The sequence below is a fragment of the Tenrec ecaudatus genome, chromosome 1 (genome assembly GCF_050624435.1).
Source record: "Tenrec ecaudatus isolate mTenEca1 chromosome 1, mTenEca1.hap1, whole genome shotgun sequence".
NCBI classification, from domain to species: Eukaryota; Metazoa; Chordata; class Mammalia; order Afrosoricida; family Tenrecidae; genus Tenrec; species Tenrec ecaudatus.
In genome coordinates this window covers 27382162-27407448 of record NC_134530.1, presented here as the reverse complement: position 1 = coordinate 27407448, position 25287 = coordinate 27382162, and the positions used below count along the sequence as shown (strand labels likewise).

At 52.5% G+C, this 25287-nt stretch overlaps 1 protein-coding gene across 1 annotated transcript; it reads left to right on the top strand.

Annotated features, from left to right (window-relative positions):
* Positions 1-441: 441 nt before the first annotated feature.
* Positions 442-13874, top strand: LRRC47 (leucine rich repeat containing 47). Its single transcript, XM_075550362.1, has 8 exons — positions 442-620; positions 1081-1892; positions 8955-9419; positions 10831-10947; positions 11634-11749; positions 12232-12334; positions 12936-13025; positions 13157-13874. The coding sequence occupies exons 2-8, from the start codon at positions 1278-1280 to the stop codon at positions 13400-13402; spliced, it is 1752 nt and encodes a 583-aa protein (XP_075406477.1). The 5' UTR covers positions 442-620; positions 1081-1277; the 3' UTR covers positions 13403-13874.
* The last annotated feature ends 11413 nt before the right edge of the window (positions 13875-25287 follow it).

Below are 25287 nucleotides of genomic sequence, written 5' to 3'. Positions count from 1 at the left end.
ATGTCGCCTGTACAGAGCAAGAGCTGGCGTGCACACAAACGCAGCCTCAGCAGCAGCAAAAAGTTACGCCAATGTTTAATAGTCACTGCAAAGGAGATGCAGAGGGTCCCCCTCAAGACGTGAGAAGTGCGCACTTTACACATAGTTAAGATGGAGAGGTGAGAGAGGCCATTGTCTAGACTCTCTAAGAACACTTTGTTTTAAAGGAACCCTGACCGCATAGGAGTTATGCATTGGGCTCTGAGGTTGGCAATTCAAAACCAGTAGCCATGCCGTGGGGTGGGAGATAGGGCTTTCTACTCCCATAAAGTCTCAGAAACTCAAGGTGGCTCTGTGTGGTGGTTGGGGGCGGGGTAGAGGGTGGGGGTGGGGGGCGGGTGTCAGATGCTCCCGGCATCCTCAGGGCAACCAGTTGCCAGACTGCAGGGGGCCCCACTCCCTGCTGTTAAGGACAATGGACACCTGCAGTCATCTATTGGGTTCCTGGGGTTTACACAGTGTCAGAAACTCAAAGGGGGTGGCTCTACCCCGGTCTTATATAGGTCACTATGATTCGGCATCAAATGGCAGTGAGTTTGGTTTTCTGAGTTTTGAAGAGGTTGCTTACGCATTGGGTAACGGTAAGTTCAGCAAGTTGAAACTACCAGCTGCCTCTCTGAGGGAGAAAGAGGGGGCTTGCGACTCCCAGAAAGCGTTAGTGTTTTCGGATCGCTATGGGGCTCGCTGCCGGGGAGGGTTTTTTCTTGTTTCGAGGTGGGGCGTTAGGGGAGGGTCGCAGAACTGCTTTCTAATTCGTTACTAGGTTTGTCCTCGGGTCTTCTACGTGTTTCTTTCTCATTTATCTCCGGCTACCACTGTGTCGGGATGTCTTGCGTCTTAGCGCCGGCTCTAAACCTGGGGGGGCCGCGCGGAACTGTTCCCAGGCGACACCTCCGGGGAAGGCGTCTCGGGATGTCCACCACTCAGCCCGACCCAAGCATGGGCACATTTGCCAGGCTTGCCTTCTCCGGGCCCACGGTTTCCTTGCCCAGCCGGCCGAATGCTCGCCCCCAGCAAGCGGTGTGTCCATTCTCTTGGCAGGACGAAGTTCCTGCTCGGCCCCAAGACCTTGGTGACATCTCCGCACCCGCTCCACTTAGGAACGTCCTCTTCTCTATGACCCAGACTGCGACTCTCTAGCCTCCGAACCTTTTCTCCATGATTTCTTCCGGTCTGTGCCGGAAGTGACCCGACGCTGCCCGGAAGCACCTGCGGCGGTGGCCGGGAGCAGCGGCGCGATGGCGGCGGCGGCCGTGTCCGAGGCTTGGCCGGAGCTGGAGGTGGCAGAGCGGGAGCGGCGGCGCGAGCTGCTGCTGACGGGGCCCGGCCTGGAGGAGCGGGTGCGGGCGGCGGGCGGGCGGCTGCCCCCGCGGCTCTTCACGCTGCCGCTCCTGCACTACCTGGAGGTGAGCGGCTGCGGGAGCCTGCGCGAGCCGGGACCGGGGCTGGCGCAGGGCCTCCCGCAGCTGCACAGCCTCGTGCTCCGGCGCAACGCGCTGGGGCCCGGCCTGAGCCCTGAACTCGGGCCGCTGCCCGCGCTGCGGGTGCTGGACCTGTCGGGCAACGCGCTGGAGACGCTGCCGCCGGGCCAGGGCCTGGGCCCCGCCGAGCCGCCGGGCCTCCCGCAGCTGCAGAGTCTCAACCTCAGCGGAAACCGGCTGCGCGAGCTGCCCGCCGACCTGGCGCGCTGCGCCCCGCGCCTGCAGACCCTCAACCTCACGGGCAACTGCCTGGACGCCTTCCCCGCCGCGCTTTTCCAGCCCGGCGCGCTGCCTCTGCTCAGCGAGCTGGCGGCGGCCGACAACTGCCTCCGAGAGCTCAGCCCCGACATCGTCCACCTGGCCTCGCTCAAGGTCAGCGGGGCCGCGCGCGCCGGCGGGCTGGGCGGGTGGAGGCTTGCAGGAACCTGGCCGAGACCTCCGGTGACGCCCGTGGGGCCCCGATCCTGGAAATTCTTGTTCGGCTGGCAAGAACCAGTTCCTACATCATCACCAAGCAAAGCCTTCCATGGCACTGCCCCTCCCGTCCTCTCCCCTGCCCATTCCTCCCCTCTAAGACCAGGATGCTGGCTGGGGTCTGAAGCCCTACCAGGTCGAAGCACCACTTTAACACGCACACACACGTATCGTGCTGTTGTGTAATTGTTAGCAGGTGTAGAACGGGGCCGTGTTTCCTGTTCTGCATCTCACTGGACTCCCCAGCAACGTGTTCCGGTTTCTGTGAGGGACTCAGAGCCAAAGCTGCCAGGCCCCCATAAGACCTCAAACTGCCCCAATATGACTTCCACCCCACGCTGTGGGTTTAAAAGCCTCACGCCCAGCCCCTATTGGGGAACGTGGATACCAGGAGGTATAGTTCTTTAGGGCCACACAAGTAATAGTAAGGAGCCCTCGTGGTGCAGCGAGTTAGATAGTTCAAGCCCACCAGCTGATGAGGCCGCCTGCTTCTGTACAGATGACCAGGTTTGCAAGCCCTGTAAAGGGTCACTAGACGAGCTCTGGTAGTTATCCATTGGGCTGCTAACTTCAAGGTCAGCAGTTCAAAACCACCAGCCTCTCCTCTGGAGAAAGATGGGGCTTTCCCCACCTGTAAGGAGCTATAGTCTTGGAAACTCACAGGGGTACTTCTGCCCTGCCCCATATGTTGGCGATGAGTCAGCATCCACTCAATGGGAGGGCGATGAGTTTAAGGATTTTTTTTTGTTGTTTAGAGTTTTTTTAATATAGGGTGCTTGTGAGTTGGAAATGACTTGGTGCCAGTGGGTTTGGTCAGAGCAATGATAGCTAAAACCTGCCTTGCCTCCCTGGAGGGGAGAGATCAGAAAGAAGCCCCATGGCCTGAGTACTGAAGACTAACTCCCAGACCTTGTGGCTGTGGAAACCCTGCCCTCTCCTTCCCGCTCCAGCCATTTGGAGCAGGAAACCAAAGAAGTGGCTGTCCCACAAAATGCTGTCAAGGCCCACCAGTGACCATAGCTGCAGTGTCCCAGCCACTGGCTCTCAGCTGGCTTCCCTCCTTGGTGGAAAAATAACGCAGAGAATACTCCTCATATGCTCTGGTTGCTGACTCGTTGGGCTGAGTGAGTCAGCCAGCAGTGGTGAGCTAAGGAGGAGGTGGCCTCCAGACATGGAGTCAGCCTGGGTTTGCTGGTGCTGTTTGACCTTGAAACCCATGGAGAAAGAGTCGTGTCCCTTACTGTCCCCATGGGGCTGAAGAAGAGTTGTAGTCACTGAAAACTGCCCCACTTTGGTCACTAACTTGTAACAGGGGCCAGCATGAATCCAGTTCCCAACTGGAAGTGAAGCCGGGCCTTACCTTCCTGCATTTGTTCTCATTCCTAACCACTCATTTAAATCAGACCTCATCCCCAGCCACCCAAGTGGGCTCCAAACATCCCTGGCCATCTGAGGCGGGCTCCAAGAGCTCAGGAATCAGCCCAGCTCCCTGCATTTCAGACCAGCTGAGCCCTCTCTCTGGCCAGGTCACAGACTAGAAGGATTCCATCCTTCATCACCGACTACCCACGGAACGATTTCCTGTCACTGAGCCCCCCCAGAGCCAATTCTGTCCAAATGGGCTGTACTTTGGGTCCAGTTCTGTTTGAGGGCTCCCCAGTTCATAGGCTGCCACCTATCCTTACTAGTATCCTCTTAGAGCCAGAAAACAGGTTAGCAGAGAGGCCATCTAACACTGATAGTTTCCAGCGTGTGGCCTCCGAGTCCCCAGGGGCATACCTCTCCCTCTCCCCTACACAGATGTTCTTGGGAGCGCGCCCCGGTTTGGGGCCTCAGTAAAGTAGGCTGCATCAAGGCCCTCTCTTCCATGGGTTGGTCGGTCTGCAGGGTGTGTATCACCCAGCTTGCCTGACTCTTGGGCAAAACGGGCATGTTGATTGCTTAGATTCTTTCCAGAAACAAGAAGGAAAGGGCCAAACCAACTTTGTCCCCATGTGGACGGCACCTGTGCCTCCCAAACTCCGCAGTGGGCCAGGGCAGCAGAAGGAGCAAACCATCCAGGGTTCCTCCTGCTCTCAAGAGCCGTGCCCGCAGACATTGTCCATCACAGGGTTGTAGGATGGCAGTGTAGCCCCCACATCAGGAATTCCTAGTGTACGACGACTGCAGCCCCCCTCCCATAGTTCTCAGAGGGGCCAGCGTTGATTGTGAACCTCTTGTGGCAAGAGAAATGGAAAGGGGTTATGTTTTTAAGCCCTTCCCAGCTTTCTTTTGTTTGGTTGCCGAAGCATTGGGGCCCACTCAGAGGCATGGTTCCCTCCGAGCTGATTTCCCATAAAGCTGAGCCAGCGCCTCTAAAGAGGGATGGGCTCTCTCAAGTTTGTCACAACTACAAAGGTAAGTTCCCGGCCACCGTCGCAAGGTCTTGATGCCACCATAAGTGGCGCATTCCTCTGACGTGGACAGCCTGTTCCTTCTTCGTAGTCTGGGAGCTCTGCTGAAACCTGTTCACTTTGGTTGACCCTTCTGGCATTGGAAATACCAGTGGCATTGCTTGCAGCGCACAGGCCACCACAGTATGGCAAACTGACAAGTAGCAAGAGAGCCTTGAGAAGCCGGTTCCCAGAACACTGGCCTGTGCTCCTGTGGAACCTCCCTGTAGCAAGAGGATCAAGAGGCAGGTGTACAGGCAGAACGAGGGGCTTCCAGATGGTTTAGAGTAAGGAGAGGTGTGCGTCAGCGGTGTGTCCTCTCACCATCCTTACTCGGTCTGTGTGCTGAGCACATGACCAGAGAAGCTGGACTCTGAAGAAGAATGGATGGGGGATCGGGATGTGAGGCAGGCTTGTTTATATCACACAGCCCTGCTAGCTGGCAGTAAGGAGGACTTGAAACAGTTGCTGGTGAAGATCAAAGATTGCCGCCTTCAATATGGTTACATCTCAATGTAAAGAAGACCAAAATCCTCGCAACTGGGCCAGTAGATAAGGTTGAAGTTGGATCCGTAATCAATGCTCATGGAAGCAGCAGTCAAGAAACCAATGACGCGTTGCATTGGGTAGACCTGCACATGATGTCTTTTAATGTGTTGGAAAGCCAGGCGGTTACTATGAGGATCAAGGTGCCTCGTGTGCATGTGAAAACGACATGAACGAGGAAGATTGGGAAAGAGTCAGTGCATTGAGTTGTGGTGCTGACGGAATATTGCAAATGCTATGGACGGCCAACAGAACAAACCAGTCTGTCTGCGAGTCAAGAGGGATGCCGAGCCTTCATCTCACATACTTTGGACATGTCCCTGGAGGACATCACGGTTGGTTAAGTAGAGGGGGAGTGAATAAGAGGAAGGCTTTGACCCAGTGGTTGTAACAGTGGGCTCAAACATGATGACAGTTGTGTTCGTTGTACACGGGGTCCCTGTGGTCGGAACCCGCTCGATGGCACCTAACAACACAACCCTGTAGCCCAAGGCAGTACTAGCCGAGCACGTGCAGATTGGAGGACATACGGGGGAAGGATCCCTTGTCTGTGTGTTATGCAAAACACACAGCTCCTTCCTGGCCTGTGCCTGGTGTGTGCATTAGTTATATGGGGGACAGGCAGTAAGGGGGTCGGCGAGGAGGATAGCATCCTGGTAGTGGGGAGAGGCCAAGTCACACTCACCGATGAGGGCTCTGCCCACAGGGCCTTGCTGCCTGTGTCCTCTGGGGTCTAAGTGCATAATTCAAAGAGAGCCCCCTCAGAAACATGGCTCTGGTGCAACCTGGCCCGGCTGGAGTGCTCCTGCCAGCTCTCACTCACAGGATTCCTTGAGGTGCCCTCTTGTCAGGGGAAAGGGCTGGGTCCCATTTGCCCCTGGACTTGCCCATGCAGCTGCCTGTGCTTGGCTGAGAGGTCATGGGTGTGGGCAGCAGCCACGCTTGAGTCACTAACAAACTCATCTATGATGGTGACGTTTGCCCCTTGTGGAGACTCCTCGTCGGATTGTAGGCCCTGCCCAGTCCGGTTCTAGCTGTGCTTGGAATGCCTGGGCTCCTCAAAGCCTTGCTTGTCCACCGCTGTGGCCACCTCCCAGCCTTGAGTAACTGGCCTCTCATTGCAGGGGGTGGGGGGTGCAGCAGCATCACTTTCAGCCCTGCTTGCATGCAGCAGGAAGGCAGTACCTGTGGGGAATCCGAGGTCTAGGGCTGCTTGACTTCGCAGGTGGTGGACATCCAGGGCTGGACCGGGTTGCTTCTGCCCATGAGACCAGCTGTAGGAACAGAAGCTCTTGAAGACTGGGCCCCAAACTGATCACCGATCTGCATAAGGCCGCCCAGACTCAAGGGTGGGCAAGCAGAGCCCACCTTATGGTATAAGAAGCTGCATGTCCTATTGCAGGAGGAGGATACAGGGAGGCCATCGGGCACCTCTGATATTTCTGTGCCCCACGCCAACCCCATCCACATAGACTCCGAGTGGAGAAAGGATGGGAGGCCCAGCAGAGTGATTACCTGGTGGCCTAGGGTACCTCCTCCACCTGACTATTCTGGAGAGGTCCCGCTGCCCAGAGGCCAGCCAGGAGGGCATCTAAGGGAGGGCCTCCAGCTACAGGTGTTTCAGCAGGGCTAGCCATCCCTCCCCTCCCCAATCCTGGAGGAGGGCAGGTCCCTACTTCCTTGTTTGCTATGAGCCTGCTGACGCTCTGTCCACACCCTAGACCAGAGAGCTCTTCCTGGCTTGGGGGTCTGTGGAATTCCATTCCGACCCTGATGTCAGGAGACTGCCCTGATTTCCTGCTACTGGTAAAGCTGACGCTCCACCCAGTGGGGCTCAGGCCCCCAGTGAGGGACTACTGTGGTGGCCTTCGTGACTCAGTTCAGCCAATAGGCTGTGGGCTGAGCCAAGGCTGGAGCCCCTAGAACTCCCTGGGCACCCACACCGAGGGCCAGCTCTCAGCAATGTCCAGAGTTGCCTCCTGGGGAAATGAGAAAGGAGCTGTCCACTCTGCCTGGGCCCCATCACCAAGCCTAGGTGCCGTGTGGGAGCTTCGTCTCTTCCTCTAGCACAAAACTTGACATCAGGGGGCTTCCAAGTGGGCAAGAAGAGTTAGAATTTAGGAAAGACAATTTTAGTAAGAATTTTCACTACAGTGGAGTCCATGCTGACTCATAGCAACTCCATAGGACATGGCAGAATTGCCTGTGCGTTGCCAACACTGTAATTCTTATTATCACAGTTGTTTTTTAATGATATTTGTTTAGAAGAACAGCTCACATCCAGTCTCCACTCCACCCACAGATGCAATAATGCAATGGGAGCCTGTCCCCCACAGACATCCTTGCTAATATGTGCACTCCCCTTTCCTCGGGTTGTGAAGCACCCCTGGGCGCGTGTGCGTACATGGGGCTCTGCTTGTGCATGGCCCATGGGAATGGAGGGTGATGGCTCGGGTCACATCTGCCCACACAGAGGAGTCCACAGAACTGGTCCATGGCCCAGGGCCCGAGGGTGGGGCTGGTAGATACCAGAGATCAGAAGAACAAGGAGCCGATTAGCCCTAGACATGCACGTGTCTGTTCAGGAGGAGTGTCGGGTTTGGGCTGGATGACTCTTCCTTCCACATCCTCCACCTAGACCCTGATGTTAAGAGATTGGAAGGTTATAGAGATAGGAAGGCTGGGGAACCGGGCTGTGAAACTGCTCTTAAGTTTGAGACTGTAACTCTTTATGGGAGGTCCCTTTTTTCTTGGAACTGCTAATAGATCCAAACTACTAACCTTGCCGTTAGCAGCTGAACACGTAACCTACTATGTCACCGGGGCTCCTTTTAGCAGTAGTTATTGGCAATTCATCACTGATCTCCCAACCATGGGGAAGGGACCGAGAGACGAGGGCTCACCATATCGGTCTCCCCACCCCATTTTGCCCTCTCATCTTGTCGTGGGCTGGAGACAGGGGCCCCAGCCACGGGAAGAGTTACAAAAAGACAGTCTGCCAACGCTTTCCATGTGAGATGCAAGGACACTGCGCCCCGTTTCTGAGGACTGGGTTTTCATATCAAGAACAGCGCTCTTCCTGGGCGCCATTGCTACATTCGGTCTCTACAGATCCATGCCATGAAGACAAGTCGATTCCAGCTCGTAGTGAGCTGATAGGGCAGCAGAACTGCCCCTGGGGGTTTCCGGGGTGGGGGTAGTCTGTACAGAGGGGACCGCGTCATCCAACGCCAAACCTCTGCACCACTAGGACGCATTTCTTTTAACTGAAAAGGACCTGAGCATGTCGGCGGGGCACCTGTGTTCCCACTCGAGGAGAACATGTTTGTCTGCATAGCAAGCTCACGTTTTGTAACCCAGCTTTGCGTGTGACCCTTCTCATGGCTCCCGAGCTTTCTAAGGCTGGTGGGTCTGCGTTCCTGCGGTGGCTGTTACATGGCGACACTAGCAATTGGGTAAGAAGAAGGGATGCTTTGAGTAAAGCGCCTCACTGGCCGCTGTTGCGTCGTAGCGGAGGGAGCTTGGTGGCACCGTGGTTAAGCCTCTGGCTGTTGACAGAAAGGTTGGTGGCTCACACCCACCCAGCGCTTCTACAGAGGGAAGGCCTGCTGATCGGCCCCCATGCAGTGTGTTGTGGCTGTCATGTGCTGCCCAGTCAGCCCTGCCTGTGTCCCAGGAGAGCTGCCCATTGGGTTCCCCACACTGCCATCCTAACAGAGTGTTTGCTTTGGCCCCAGGGAGTGGCGGCTGCTGGTTCAAGCGGCCCCAGTAGGCTCCATGAAGCTGGCCATCCTACCCTGTCACGGTGGCATCACTGTGCATTGGAAACTGACCGTATCTCTGGGCTAACGACGGGTGGCCGAGAGTTGGTGACGAGCCTCGCTGTGGAGCTGGCTCTGGGTGCGGGGTCTAGCGCTGGCCCACGACAGGGAAAGCTTGGGGCAGCGCTCCCTGAGCCCAGTGTCCTACTGTGTCTCCTCAGACGCTGGACCTCTCCAACAACCAGCTCAGCGAGATCCCAGCCGCCCTGGCCGACTGCCCGAAGCTGAAGGAGATCCACTTTGAGGGGAACAAGCTGAGGGACAAGCGCTTGGAGAAGATGGTGCACGGCTGCCAGACCAAGTCCATCCTCGAGTACCTGCGCGTCGGCGGCCGTGGGTATGGGAAGGGCCGGGCCAAGGCCGAGGGCGCCGCTGACAAGGAAGAGAGCCGCAAGAAGAAGCGGGAGAGGAAACCGAAGAGGGAGGGCGGCGAGGGGGAAGAGGGCGAGCTGGAGGCCGTGCACAGGCTGCTGCTGAGGGTGCTACACGTGTCGGAGAACCCCGCTCCCCTGGTGGTGCGCGTGCACCCCGAGGTCAGGGACGTGCGGCCTTTCATCGTGGGCGCCGTCGTCAGAGGCATGGATTTGCACGCCGGAAACGCACTCAAGCGCTTCCTCACCGCCCAGGTAGGCCTCCAGCGCAGATCGGCAGAGGGGCGGGAAGGAGGAGGGCCGACAGCTCCTGGCCTCAGTTTCCCACTGAGTACACACTCCTCAGGGGTTGTGGGAGGTGGTGAGGGGAGTGTGCGCGCCTGCACCCTGCTTGGTCCCTCCTCCTCCACCCAGGAGCGGGGGCTGTGTGGTGGGAAGTCCAGCAGGCCCCGGGTGAACACTGGCCTTTTGCTGGCAGCAGGCGTACACGTGCCACCCGCCTGGTGTCCTGGATGGCATTCTCCCATTGGTGCAGCCTTCCACGCCCTGCCTTGCTGAGTCGTCCCTTCCCCACAGTCACTGAGGTCCCTCTGCAGGTGCTGTCTTGCCTTTGGAAGCAGCGTTGTCACTTTGAGCCCATGCTGAGGGGTCTTAGCGAGCACGGGCCCAGGGCAGGCAAGCTGACTAGCTGAACCATACCGCCAGCTGCTTTTCCGAGGCTCAGTGGTTTCCAGCCTCTGCCTCCAGGAAGTACCCTGCCACGTCGCATCCCGGCTCCCCCCCCCCGCACCAGCGTGTCTTGTGACACTTGCCTGGGTTGGAACGACCACCTAGCGCTGTGATTGGGTAGCTTTGGGGTTTCTGCAGGGAGCTGCACATGGCTTTTCCATGAGAGTGTATTAAGCCCGACGCATCCCTTGGTCGTGAACAGTTAGCACACACTCAGCTGCTGCTGCTGGCCAGCAGGTTGGCGATTTTAACCCACATACGCACCGGAGAGAAAGCGGTGTAGATCTGCTTCCAGAATCCCGGCCGCTGAAAAGCCCAGGCTCACAGCTCCATTCTGACACACAGGGTCGCCGTGGTCGGGGCAATCCCGGGGCTTCCTCTTAGCCACCAGCTGCCTGTTCGCCAGCCGGCTAGTTTTTAGGTGGGTGGTTTCAGGTGTGCGGTTCCATCTAGACTCGTGTCCTGATGAGTCTCTCTGAAGGCCGTCTTTGCCCAACTTGCCCTGGGATGTGGGAGAGCCTTGTAGAAGTGCTGCCCTCCCATCCCCCATGAAGCAGCCGCTTCCTGGGTAGGGGTGAAGCTGGCAGGTCTCCAGACTCCAGAAGCAGAGTTTTGGAAGAATATGCCGGACATTGTTCACTTTGTCCTACTTTTGCTAATTTAGTCATGAGTTTTATTTAGTTCATGAACCGTTCTTCGAAATTTCGAGCATTGTGTTCTAGAATTAGAGAGAGGAGGAGTTGCTCTGATGACCAGCTAAAATAGTTGTCCCGAATGTGCCCGTGGAACGAGTGCTTGGTTAGCGAGGCAACGGAGAGGGCCTGAGCGGAGCCCTGGGTGGAGGTGAGTGCTGAGGCTCCGGGCAGTGAGGAGCGAGCGAGGAGGCAGCTCGCCGGCCTGGGCACACTGGCCCACTGATGCCCAGCCTGTGTTGCAGACGAAGCTGCACGAGGACCTTTGCGAGAAGAGGACAGCAGCCACCATCGCCACTCACGACCTCAAGGCCGTCCGAGGGCCCCTGCTCTACGGGGTGCGGCCACCGCAGGACCTCAAGGTGACCCGCATCTCTGCCCATGTGTGTACATGTGGATATGGGCAGGTGCTGCTTCTGCCCAAGCAGGTTACAGAGTCGTCGCTGCCTGGGTGTGGGTGTCAGCCGGGGCTGGAGCACTTGAGGGTTGCTGGGTCCAAGCATGCCTCACCGTCGCCCTGGGCCTGGGGGGAGGCCTGTCCGTGTATGCTGGGGTCCCTGGGATAGTGCCTCCTCTGGTGCACACCTCACACCTGCCTTGACCCAGGCAGGTCTGCAGAAGTCCAGTGCAGGTGAGCCTGGTGTGCGCTTCTGCTTAGTTTAGAACAGTGGTTCTTAGCCTTCCTGCCACGCCCCTTTGATACTGTTCCTCATGTTGTGACCCCCCCAACCATAAAATTATTCCATTACTACCTCATAACTGTCATTTTGCTACTGTTGTGAATTGGGCGACCCTGTGAAAGGGTCGTTTGGCCCCCAAAGAGGTCGAGACTCGCAGGGTGAGAGGGTAGTTGATGTGTTTGCCCCTCGACTTCCCCCAAGTGACCCATTAGTCACTTGATGCCCAGGTTGACTCATCAGGTCCCGGAGCCAGTCGAAGAAGTGGTGAGAGTGTTAAATGATGCTACAGCCAGGACCCCAGGACAGGCTGGTTTGCGGCGGTCACCTATTGCTGCTTGCGTGCAGACTGACTGGTTTCTACTCCGCAGATCATCCCCTTGGGCCGGCGGGAGGTCAAGGCCAAGGACCTGGTGAGGCAGCTCCAACTGGAGGCCGAGGAACAGAGGAAGCAAAAGAAGAGGCAGAATGTCTCAGGCCTGCACAGGTTGGTGCCATGTGTCCCAGTGCCACTCAGGGGAGGGGCAGCCATGGCCTGCCGTCTGCAATGTGACCCCTATGTGCCATGAGCAAGCTCCTCCAGGGACCAGAATGGAAAGCTCTCCCTGTGGCTGTACAAAAGCAGCATGACACTGCCTCCCCCAGCTGCAGTGCTGAGCTGACAGGGGGAGGCGGTGCTCGGAATCCCTGAGAGGAATAACACATCCCCACCCCATCACCAGTCCCTGTGAAATGCCATCACCCACCAGCATGAAGAAAACCAAACCCTGGGCAGCTAATTCCAGTGTGTGGAAGCTGGTGAGCCTGCGTGTGGCAGGGGCATGACCACCATGCAGGCCCTGGCCTGCTCCCGCAGCACCGTGTCCTCTGAGGCAGACATGCCGCGTGCCTGCTGGGCCTAAGTGCCCTGTCCATAGGGCAGCCTCTGGGTGTGCTTGTTCGCAGTGGAGTCCGTCTGCTCTCCCCCAGGTACCTTCACTTACTGGATGGAAAAGAGAACTACCCCTGCCTGGTGGATGCAGACGGCGATGTCATCTCCTTCCCGCCCATCACCAACAGTGAGAAGACGAAGGTGCGTGTCCAGGAGCCAGTGTGTGTCTGCTGGGGAGATCTCCCTTCAGATGATGGAGGTGGCAGTGCGAGGCCCTGCTTCTTAGTTTTCTTTTTCTTTCTGTTTTCACGTGACTGAGTTGGTTGAGTGATGATTTACAGAGCAGGTCGTCTGTTTTACATTCAAGGATTGGCTCATGCACTTTCCCTCCCAGCTTTTTATTGTGACTCCAGGTGGCAGTGGCGGTAGGTTGTGGGGGGTGTTACACACCAGGCCCTCCTCATGTTCACGGTCAACAACTCCAACAGCTCATCAACCCTCCCATTGGCTGCCTGTTTCTCCCCTCCCCCATCTCCCCCATGTAGGAGCTGATCGCCCCCTTCACCCACGTTAGCACCTGGCCACCCTCTGACCTATTGGTTTTGGTTGTCCCTCCCCCACCCAGCCCTGGGAACCAGGGGAGCCATGCCCAGGGGGCTCATCTCCTTCACCGGCGTCCCTGCAGTGCCCTCCTGAACCTGGTCTGCGGGCACGTGTTGTGCCTTAAGCTCAAGTGGTTAAGTAGATGGCTACCTTTTGATGGTTTGATTCTTTCTGAAGCCTTTCTGGTTGTTTCTTTAAGATTAAAAAGTCCACTTGCGACTTGTTCCTGGAGGTCACCAGCGCCACCAGCCTGCAGATCTGCAAAGACGCCATGGACGCGCTCATTCTGGTGAGTGCCAGCAGCAGCAGCTTCTGAGCCCCTGAGGGCGGGAGGCCGGGACTGCTGCCTGTGGGCACACCCTGCAGTTACTCCCAGGCTGCCTGTAACCCCCCTGTTCAAACAGCATTGTCCATTCACAGAAAATGGCAGAGCTCAACAAGTACACTCTGGACAATAAAGAGGAAGAGTCGCTCTCAGATCCTGAAGCAGATCCCGTTTCTGGACTTCCGAACTCCCAGACTAACTGCAGTGCTGAGAAAGATGGGGCTTCTCCCCTGGTCGTCGAGCAGGTCCGGGTAGTGTACCCAGACGGGAGCCTGAGGGTCGTGTACCCATCTAAGACGGACCTGGACTTCACCGCAGCCCACATTACCGTGATCCGCTGACCAGCCAGGCCCCGGCTGCTGACCCTGTCATTCTCAGTCACGGGTCTTACAGAGGTTCATACGCAGTGTGACATCCGCCCTGACATTTTCACCACCACGTTGTTGAAGGGCCAGCCTCTGAGGGGGGCTGTTGTAAAGTGATCCTGTGTCGTCCTGTGCCTCACCTCTTTGCCTTTACCATGCCAAAGCGCCGCACTAACTGTCCCCAAGTTGGCATGCAGCGGTGGCCACGTGAGGTGAACTGGTCAAGACATGCAAATACCTGGCCACGCGGTCTGCCGGCGTGAGCCCGGTTGCACGAGGCTCAGCGCCGCTTTGCACGGTGCACGCCGTCTCGACCTGACAGTGCCGCCCGTGCCGTTCCGCTACATTGAATGACATCATGTTTTCCAGCTTGCAGGATGCTATGAGGGTTTTACTTGGGGTGCGGGTGGGGGTGGGGGTGAGACAGAAACCTTGGTTAGTTTGGGTAGGGGTTTTGTTTGTTTGTTTTTTAAAGAAAACCGTGATAATTCTGATCAGAGTCAGTCCTCTGACTGTGTGAATGTTTTGGGGATTCGGCAGGGGTGGGGGGTGAGGGGTGGGAGGAGATGTGTGGGACCCGAGGTTTGAAAGCCAAGGTGGGTGGAGACCCGAGAGAGCTCTCCCATTGTCACTGGACAAAGTGAAGTTGGCCAGGATGTCAGCAGGCACAAGACTACAGGCCTAGCGCCAAAGGTCATGTGGAAGCTGAGATGGAGGAGGATGGGATTACCCATGAACCCTGGGAGATCCCCTCGGAGCACACGAACCAGGTACATGGTTCTCCCTAGTCGCTGGTGCAGGTCTCAGTGATCGGCTGCCCGGGTCCCAGGGCTTCCAAATCTGGACCTCCCTGGAGACTGCCAGCCGCACTAGCTGCTTTAAGATCTGGCTGTGTAGTGGCCCCCATGGAGTGGTTGTTCCCGCGGTGCCTCCGGCCCGCAGGATAGTCTTGGTGTTCTGGAGCAGAATCCAGCCACTGGCTCTCTTCTCGGTCCTCCCTATTGGTCCACGGAGGGCCTGTCCTCTGTCCTCCCTCCATGCCTGCCAGATGCTGGGGGGGGGGGGTGGTGGTTGTTATTTCCTGGCATTGCTGGGCAGTCCAGCTGCTGGTATCACAGCTGGCGTGGAATCTGCAGGGCCGGCGGGCCTGGGCTCCCAGTAGGTGAGGCGTTACTGTGGCAGGATAGGACGGTGGCCTTCCTCTGGAGGGCCAGCTGCCTGGACTCAGACAGCATCCACAGTAGGTGGTTTATAGCCCCTGGCACTGACTGTATCTGCCCTTGTTTTACAGAGTCTTCTGGGCCACAGCGAGGGCAGTAGGAGAGGGAGATGGTCTCATGATTAGGGGGCGAGTGGGGGCATTGTGTTCAGTTTCCAGCAGAAGGGCCCAACACATTCTGGCTGACACTGACAGGAAAACCTCAGTAAACGTTGAAGATGAGCGTTTCTGCCCTCTGCCCCACACATCCAAACTTGGTGCCTGAGAGGGGAACAGTGGGTCGGCAGCCAACTGTGCTCATCTAAGACTGTCCTGTTGCCCTGCGTGGCCGAGCACTCGGAGGGGCCAGGCCCTGGAGGAGGGCAAGTTAAACAGGGGTCCTTGCTGGTGGGGCCAGTCCAAGGTGGACCTTTTATTGAAGGGAAGACAAAGGGACAAGTTGGTGTGTTAGTCTGGGTAGACTAGAGAAAATTCATAGACACCCGTGTATAAGAGTTTTATATAAAGGGTAATTGTGCATTAAGAAAGCATTCCAACCTAGTCCAAGCCCATAAGTCTGATATTAGCCCATATATCTGATAACAATCTTTAACAACTACCTCAGACCCACAAGACACGTGCAATGGTGCCGAATGCAGGATGATCACAGGCCAGTGGTTAGAGAGTCTTTGGATCCAGTGGCAATGTAAGCATCTCAGCACTGGCAGGGGTCTCCACGTGGCTTCTCAGGGGTGTCTTGCATGGAGTCAGCCTTGTCAGTAGAGTCTCCAAGGGAGTGAGCCAAGAAAGAGTGTCTCTCGTGTCCAAGGAGGAAATCCAAGAATTCTCAGGAGAAGGTCATGCCCACACAGGCCTCATTGGCTATGATCGTTGACAGACTCCATTCCACCTCTTCACTCTTAATCCTGTCGAGTCCCAAATTGACACCAGATGATATATCTACCACACTTGGGTAAGGCATGATCCCTCTCCTCCTCAGCCAGGGACAGTATCCAGAGCTGGCTCTCAGTCCCTTAGCAAGAGCACACACTCAGCCTGCCTCGTACATGTCGGCATCAGAATGGCCCATGGAGGGCAGGACCTGACGGGGTGCAGGACAGTACAGACACCAGGCCTGCTTCTGCAAGGCTCTGCCCACACTAAGGAAGCAGGGCAGGAGGGGGGACCCTACTTGCCCACCCCAGAACACTAAGAGAAGGTAGGTGCTGGCTGTCTGCTAGAGGCTGCCCGGGTCATTAAGAAGCAGTCCCTCATCCTAGTAAGGGCCCGTTGCAGGGCGTCCACGGATGACGAAATACAAGAAAGGAAGCACCCAGTGGGAGACTAAGCAGACACCCGGGACTTACTAAAAAACCACTCACCTGTGCACATCAGAAGGCTGCAGAACAGAGTCAAAGGAGAGCCCACTGCTTGGGGCAAAAGATCTTCACTGGTAGCTTAATGGACAAGGGATTGGTTACTAAAATCTACAGATTCAGAAACATCGGTAAGAAGAAATACAAATCCAGAGTTGGGCGAAGGACACGAACAGGCCCTTTGCTAAGGAGTGTCCCCACGGTAACACGCACAAGGAAATGCGGTCACTTGCATCTGGGGGATGCAAACCCCAGCAATGGGTCTCACCCACAACGACAGCCCAACACAAACAGGAACAACGGGTGCTCGAGAGAGGGGGCCCTTTACACTGCTGGTGGGTTTGTAGGTATGTCCGACCATCATGGAAATCGATCTGGCGAGGCCTAAAACAACGGGGACTACCCCAGGCCCCAGCCATACCTCTGCTGGGCACATTCCCCCAAAGAAATGAGAGCGAGGACATGAGCAGACACAGGCTCGCTCACGTTCACTGCAGCACAGTTCACAGTGGCAAGAAGCTGGGAAGAGCCCAAATGGCCATCAGTAGAAGAAAAGATGTTTTAAAAACTGGTACATAAACAATAGAATGCTATGAATCCCTAAAACACACCAAAGAAACCGTGAAACACCATGAAATGAAGGGGCCTGGAAGCCACGATGCTGAGTGAAGTCAGTCGATCACAAAAGGACAGATGATGCTGTACGAGCCCACACTACGAGTGAAACACTAGCTGCTGGCAGGCCCTGCTTCTAGAGCATGCCATTTGCTAAACCAGTCTCCTAAGCAGCACAAGGTAGAGGGCCTGCCTAGCATCCATGAAACATATAGCACCTTTCTAAATGTACATCCGTCTTAAAAACCATTTCAACAAAGGAGACCTCACCGCAGCTGGGGTCGTCTCTCAGGATGTGGGGAGAGGGAGAAGGTGGTTCCGTTGCTGCTATGCTAAACTGTATGAGGGTCACACCAATCCAACGGACACTCCCACCGGAGGGATTAGGAAACTGCTGGAAATTCATGGCAAGATGGGAGGGCGAGGGGGCTTGTATGCCTCAGAAAACAGAAGGAGCAACCTCCCAACGGGAAAACCACCTAGCAGTACGTATGTGGAATCCACAGGGAGAATATGCTTGGTCTTAGGTCCTAATAGGACACTTTTCTCCCAGTTTCTATGTAGCCTGTTCTTTCAGGACACACAGCAACATCCTGCATCGGCCACCCCAGAAGGACTCATGTGGGAACCCCATGAAGCAAACTGGGCTTCACCTCAAACCTACCTGTACTTAAGGCTGAAACTCCCTAGTGGTTGGAGTAGAAGCAGATGACTACGAGCCCCGGGGCATAGAACGGGAGGACTTTGGGTGGGATCTCTTGCCTTGAGGGTGTCCAGTGAATACTGGTCCTTCTTACCGTGTGATTCCAATTTGAATGTCCTCTATTCATTGTGACATTCATTCATCGGCAGCCATGGCTCCATCCTTGCGGATGAATATTATTGGAAGACGACCTATCACCAGCCCCTGTTGTGTAAATAGTGTCCAGTCAAGAGTTTAATCTGTACAAGTCAGCAAATCATGGACCGTGATCCATACCTGGTCGATAAGCATATCATTTCCTTTTCTCAACAGTGTTGTAAATTCTATACTATTGGCTAAAAATAACTGTCAATGCATAGCAGTTGCACATTGGGCTGCTCACCGCAAGGTCAGCAGTTCAAAACCACCTCTCAGTGCTGCTGGAGAAGGGTGAGGCTCTTTACTCCCATGAAGATGTGCAGGCTGGCAGACTCATGGGGGCAGTTGTACTCTGCCCTGTAGGTTGGCTATGAGTCAGCATTGACTGGATGGCTCGTGGAATGGATGCCCCAGGCAGGATGATTGACAATGTTCTCTAACAAAAAATGACAATGATGTCTCAGGTGAATCAGTGAGCCAGAGACTCATATAAACCCTAAATACATGAACGGATTCTGAGCTTGCACTTAATTCTCGCCTCAGTCTAAGAACAAGTAGTTCTTATGGCATGGCCCTGCTTGGCGCTCATCCTTACGAAGAGATCACTGAAGAAATGGGTGCATAGAAAAGTGTGGTGACGGACTAGCTGGTGCCTGGCCATCTAAGTGAGGCGTCAACTAAGTTCACATGGAAGAAGCACGCCAATCTGTGTGATCCAAAGCTTGTAAACAATATAATCCAAATCTGAAAAGGGAATAGCATCAGAGCTTAAATTGCCAAAACCTGATTTGCAGAAAGCGCAGGGTAGCAGTGGGAGCCTGGAATCCATGTGCAGGGTCCCCACATGGACGAAGCCTCCAGCAACTGGCCTCTCAGCATAATGAGAGGTGTGAAAACCCATTACCAGACAAAGAACATTGTAAAGTTGACTGACAGACATAGTTAAGTCCAAATGTAATAGCATTCGATCTCACTTTAGACCTGAGTCTGTTAAAGTTCATTGTGCCAACCTGGCCGATAAACACATGTGGGGTTAATTGAAGGGCAGAGAGAAATGGCTCAGTAAGCCTCCCCTTTCTAGCTTTCGGGTCTCTTGCTTTCTGATGGTGGAACCAGGATGCAGCTGCCTTAGCCAGTTCCCTGCTTCAGCTGGCAAAGCTCACTTCCTGCAAGACATCCCTGAGGAGAAGCCACATGGACCTACCCTGATGCAGCCCTGGGTGCTGGAGCAGCGGTGTGGAGACCCCTGCCAGCACTGAGATGCTTACAAGTTCACTTATTCGGCTTTCCTCCTGCAGTCAGCGTCATTGTGTGCGTTTTGTGAAATGGAGGAGGACTTTGTGGATCAGTGTCCGACATATGGGTGAATGTTGGACTTGTGGGCTTGGGCAGCACTGGGTTAGGATGTGTTCTTGATGTGCACTTAACCTTTATATGAGTTTCTGTGGATTTGTTTCTCTAAAGTACCCAGACTAACACAAGACCCATTGTAAAGCTGTTCCCATTATAAAAACAAAAAAAAAAAACCAGCTAAGGGGAAATGCATGTGGACTAAACCCCTGGTGACCCCCCTCTGACCTTGGGCCAGGGATGTGAGCAGCCTTGCTCCTCATGCAGGATGTATTGGAAAGTGGATGACTGCGGGTGCTGTTAGGTTAAAAGTTAGCATCCTAGCATTTGTTCTCCTTGATGATCTATTTAAATTTTAGTTTTTAATATTTCCTGATTTCTTTCCCATTGAGGTTTTTATCTGTTTTACTTTGAGGTTTTTATCTGTTTTACTTTGTTATTTTTGATAGCTTTAACATGTATTTGTTTTCAGGTGTTTTTCTGTATGTGAAATCCAGGCTAGGTCAATCTGTAAAGACAGTAACTGGATCGATGGTTCCTTGAGGAGCTAATAATGATGATTATAAGAATGAAGAAAATGTTCTAAAACTGACTGTAGTGCTTTTGTACAACTCTTCTTTTTTAATTGGGATTTAATACATATATCATTCCATACTTCAGTCATGTCAAGTAAAATTGTACAATTGCTACCACAGTTACCAATGCACAACTCTTCTTGATGCAATTAAACTATTGATATATCTATGATATATGTGAATTATATGCCAATAAAATTCCATGATGCCAGGTCCCAATTAAATAAAGCTCAAGCAAATTAGCAAGTTACAAATCTTGACACAAAATTTTTACTCAAAGAAAAGGAGACACTTGATTTGACAACACATTTCACGTAATTCACATTTGAGAAACATTATTTCTAGTCCATTTCCAAAGCTGTCAGGAATTCATCATAGGTATCAATAATTGGATAGCTATTTCAACAAACTAACCCCAAAAAGTCTCAAAAGAACCATAGGGTTTTTTGTTGTTGTTTGTGTAAAGCCATATTTTGGATCAAAAACACACTCCCTCCACCTCAAATCTGTATTGAAAACCTATTCCTGTGGTTGAGGAGCCCTGGAGGTGCTATCAGGTCAACACTGAACTGCTAACCACAAGGTCGGTGGTTCAAACCCACCAGCCATGCTGAGGGAGAACCAGGAGGCACTGCCCGAAGGATTGTTGGCATGGACTTTATAGCCCTGAGTTTCCGTGGGTACACCTATGGTTCTAATTCCATTTGGGAGTGTGTTTCCTTTGTTATGTTCCTAAGGGAGAATTAGTGGAGGATGTGTGTTAAGTCAATCTCTTTTGAAATTTGAAAGAGCAGATTAACATGAGAAATCAACCACTGCCCAAGAGATCTTCAAACTGGGAGCTGTCTTCCACAAGAGCCTTCCTCTGAGCCAGCTGAGAGCCAAAGGTTTGTGTCCTGAACTTGGACTTCTAAACTCCTAAACAGAGAAAAATCATCTCTGTCTGCTAAAACCGCCCCTGCTAGCAGAGAACTTGGTTTCCCACGTGAACATGCCACTGAATCTAATGGCCCGTGACCTTTGTCACTTTAAGGAAATTACCAGAAGTTCACTCTTTACAACCTTTAGAGAAAAGTTGTCATTTTACTAGAGAACCCCCAATTTTGCTTCACTGACAACTTGTTATGAAGCTCCTAGAAATCTCAAAAAACAAGTGCACGAAGCTTCAGCCAGAAGAGATAAAGTCTTTAACCATATTTTAAAAAACTGTCTCTTTCATAAACCTCTGACACGCTGTCTTCTTCACGTATCTCTTCTCGTCTGCTTTTTACAGTGGTGAAAGCAGACGCATTGGTTAGCAAACCTTCAGACAGGCTCCCGTGGCATAGAAATAAAAGCAAACATCTGTACATTGAAACCAAGATGGAAATGATCATCTATAATATAACTCAATGTCGTATCAGTAAGTGATCTAAAAGTCTTGCAAAATATCTTCAAGACTATATACCACAAAACCTTATGGAAACAAAGTTCATTTAACTATTACTCTGAATTCTCAAACAGTTACCATTTTATTTTTAATTAATCCACTCCTTATTTGCCACAGCCCACCACACACACACACACACACACACACACACACACACATACCCCTTCCCAGTTCAATCTACATTCTTTTAACATTGATCAACTTGTTTTGGACATCACAAATCTCTGCCCCGCCTGGCCATTGCATTCCCTGATATGGAGATGCCCTTAGGTCTTTGGCTAACGGGGCACAAGGGAACCTCTCTTGGCTCAACATTTCCCGATTTGGTGTGCTTTTGCACAGTGATTTTTCGCCACCTACTCAATTTTTTAAATTCCGCTACAGAAACAGGAGATTGTTTCCGTTTCTTCAGTGTTGGAGGGCAACTCGTTTCTGATGACTGCACGAAGGTAGAGCTGTTTGTTTTAACCCCTTATTGTCCATCGAAAGGGGCTGTGAGGGTGCGGGGGGCTGAGTCCTCAGCTGCTCTCTGAAGAGTTCAAACCCACTAACCAGGGCCGTGGAAGAAAGAGGGGGCAGTCCTGCCACTCTGACAAACCTAAGGTAGTAATGATAACCATCTTCTCCACGTGACTTTTAAATACCCTTAAAGGGGTGCTGGGGGCCGAGGGGGCGGGGATCCTGGCCGCCTCCCTTTGCTATTCTCCCGGTTAATCCTTTAATAAGAATTTGCGATCATCCCTTATGACAAGCAACCCTTTAGCACGTTTCTAAATGAGCCCATCACATCTGGCTTGCTTTTCCTACCTAGGTGAGGTCTCCGGGAGGCCTGATAGTGGGTGGAGTGGTGGCTAGCTAGTTGGGCTGCTAAGCAGTTCCAAACCACCAGCGGCTCAGAGGGAGAAGACAGGCTGTCTGCTCTTGCGAAGAGACAGTCTTGGAAGCAGCTCTATCCTGTCTCTGTAGCTGGAGTCAACTCCGTAGCAGCGAGTTTGATTGATTGCTTGTGAGGTTTCACTCTTCCCGAATTCCAGGACAACCAGGCTCTACCTTAGAACAAAATGCCTCATTTCTCTCATAACGAAACACAGCCCAGATACTCGAGTTAGCCTAAGTTACCAAAAAATAAATAAAAAGGCTGGAAAAATGTTTGCCAGGATGAATGTACTTTCATCATTCCTTGGAGATTCTTTATAAAAATCAAAAGACACGCACACACACGTAAACCAAAAGGGTTTTTCAATCTATATAAATGCTTATCAAAATCAAGCTCTTTTATGGAATATTACAACTGGGTTTAACAATACCACCCAAAGGAAAGAAAAGATTGCATTTTCACAACTCGATCTTCTCCCTCCCTCCCTCCTTCCTTCCTTTCTTTCGTGCCCATAGTTCTGTGTCAGTCCCACCCGTTTTCCTAGGGAAAGCCTCGGAAAGGATGTCAAGAAGAGCCTTCCGGCTCCTTTTGCGGCTTGTTTAGAAAGGATGAGTTTCTAGGGTCGCTCTTGGAGTTGCGTCCTTTTCTGGGTCTTTCTACTCTAAATGCTGAGCAACCAACAGTATCAAAGCATATAAATTAGTAGATGTAAGTCAAGGAGGCTCCACCAATCGGTGAGACCATTATTCAAAGGTTTGCACCAACCCCAATCCTAGTGATGAAGAAACTGAAGAAGTCTAACAGTGTCTTCGGTCAGAGTCAATCAAACATGCAGTCAACATGCGTTAATAATTATTGGCCATTGGAATGCAAAAAAATGGAAACAGAGGAAGGAACAGTAGTTGGAAAATATGGTCTCGGTGATAGAAACAAAGCTGGAGATTGAGTGATAGAAACTTGCAAGACAAACAACTTGTTCATAGCAAATACCTTTTTAAAAAATCATTTTATTGGGGGCTCATACAACTCTTATAACAATCCATCCATACATCAATTGTGTAAAGCACATTTGGAAAATACCATTTTTGACAACACACAAGGGGACTATATGCATGGACTTCCCCAGATGGAATACACAGAAACCAAACTGACTATCTTTGGGGAGAGACAATGGAGAGGTTCAATATCAGCAGCTAAAACCAGACCAGGGACCGACTGTGGAACAGACCATCAATTGCTCCTACGTAAGTTCAGGTTGAAACAATAAAATTCAAACAAGTCCATGCGAGCCAAACTATAACCATAGCCTATTCCACCTGAATTTCCACAACATCTCAAGAACAGACCTGCTGCATTAAACACTAAAGACTGAAGATCTGACCAGCTGTGAGAGGACATCATAAACATCATACATGAAGAAAGCAAGAGGTCATTAAATAGACAAGAAAACAAGATCAAAGTGAATGTCAGAAGAGACTCTGGAACTTGCTTTTCATTCTAGAGCAGCTGAGATGCATGGAAAAGACAGTCATGTCAAAGAGCTGAATAGAAAATTCCAAAGCGAAGCTCAAGAAGACAAAGTAAAATATAATTCAGTGTGCAAAGACAGACTGAGGAAATCAGAAGAAAAGAACATGCTCAGTATACCTTAAACTGAAAGAACTCAAGAAAAAATTCAAGCCTCATGTTGAAATATTGAAGGATTCTATGGACAAAATATTGAATGATGCACAAAGGATCAAATAAGCTGGAGGGAATACACGGAGTCCCTGTACCAAAAGGACCTAGTCGACCTTCCACCATTTCAGGAGGCAGCATAAGAATGAGAACTAACGGTGCTGAAGGAAGAAGGCCAAGCCGCACTGAAAGCATCAGCCAGAAACAAGACTCCAGGTACTGTTGGAACACCCCTTGTGATGTGTCCACAAGCTGAGAAAGCACATCATTATAAACGGAGCTAAGACTAAGGTTGTCAAGGATTTTGTCTTGCTAGGCTCCACAATCAATGCTCATGGAAGCAGCCGTCAAGAAACCAAGAAGCCGTCAAAACCAAGAAACCAATTTGTTTTAGGCAAATCTGCTGCACAAAACCACTTTGGAGTAGGGAAAAGCAAAGATGTTACCTTGAGGACACCGGAGCCCTGGTGGTGTCGTGGTGTAGTTACGAGTTGACCTGCGATCCACAAGACATCCTAAGTTCAAAACGACCAGGTGCTCCATGGGAGAAAGACGGAGCTTTCTACTCCCATAAAGAGCGACAGTCTCGAAACCTAGAGGGAGAGTTCTAACCTGTCCTATAGTCACCATGAGTCAGAATTGACTCAATGGCAGCACGTTCGGTGTTGTTTGTTTTGTGTTTGGGTTTATTTTGAGGACTAAGGTGACTAGAAGTCCCCCAAGCCACGGTATTTTCCATTGCCTCATATGCAGGTGAAAGCTGGACGCTGAGTGAGGAGGACTGTAGAAGAATCGGTGCGTGTGAATTGTGGTGCAGGAGAAGGACATTGAAAGCACCTTGCACTGCCCAAAGGACAAACCAACCTGCTTGGGAAGAAGTATGGTCCAAGTGCCCCTTAGAGGCCAGGATGGCAAGACTTCATCTCACACATGCTGGTCATTTTGTCAGGAGAGGCCAGTCCCTGGAGAAGGGCATCATGCTGGGTAAAGTGGAGGGGCGCTGACAAGGAGGAAGGCCCTCAATGAAATGGATGGGCACAGTGGCTGCAACACTGGCCTCAGTCACAGGACCAACTCTGAGACCGGCGTGGGACCAGGCGGCGTTTCATTCCCTATGGGACACAACGGACCGAATGACACCGAAAAACAACTACAAGGGGGCCAGGGTTAGATGTTCTATTAGGATACCACATTCTGATGGGTGTCTAGATTGTGATCAGAGTTGTACGAGCTCCCCGTAAAATGATTTTACAAAGAAAAAAAAGGATCCCACGTTCCTCAGGCAACCTTTGAGGATCTTCCCTGGGCTTGGGGAATGCATTTGATACATTTTTCTTTAGGCCAGGGGTTATGAAAAATTTGGTCAGGTTTCTGGCTCCTGTCAGGAGCTATGCTGATAGCTGCTTTCACCTTGAGAGGCACGGAAAAGAGGCCGATGAAAAGGAGGTCCAGCCAGCAGAGAGTTGGAACCAGGCAAGCAGCGGGCAGGATGCTGGGCAGGTGAGCAAAGCAGGCAAAAGATGCAGATACTCAGTGACCATTCTATCAAGTGTTCTGGGCCTCTTGCAAGTTCCCTGAGTGAACTTCTTAAGCGGAGCCAGTAGTTCCTGCTTTGTTTTTGATAACTGGTCAATAGTAGCTCTCAGAGATGCTCATTTGGAGTGATTTTGTTGTTTGGAAACTTTCAAATACCAAACCAACCTCAAGAGCTCCACTGAAATGCTCTTTCCAAAAACCTCCCCCATAATAGAACACACTTCTATTAAGTCATTTTCATCTATTTTCAATCACAAAGTTCACCCGCATTCTTTGACTTCTCAGGACCCCCCCCCCCCCAGTGTAACTGCAAGTAACAGGCAAACCCCAACGGACCTTGTTCATCAAGAGGGCCAGTCTGGGTCAGCACCAAAGAAAGTGCTGAGA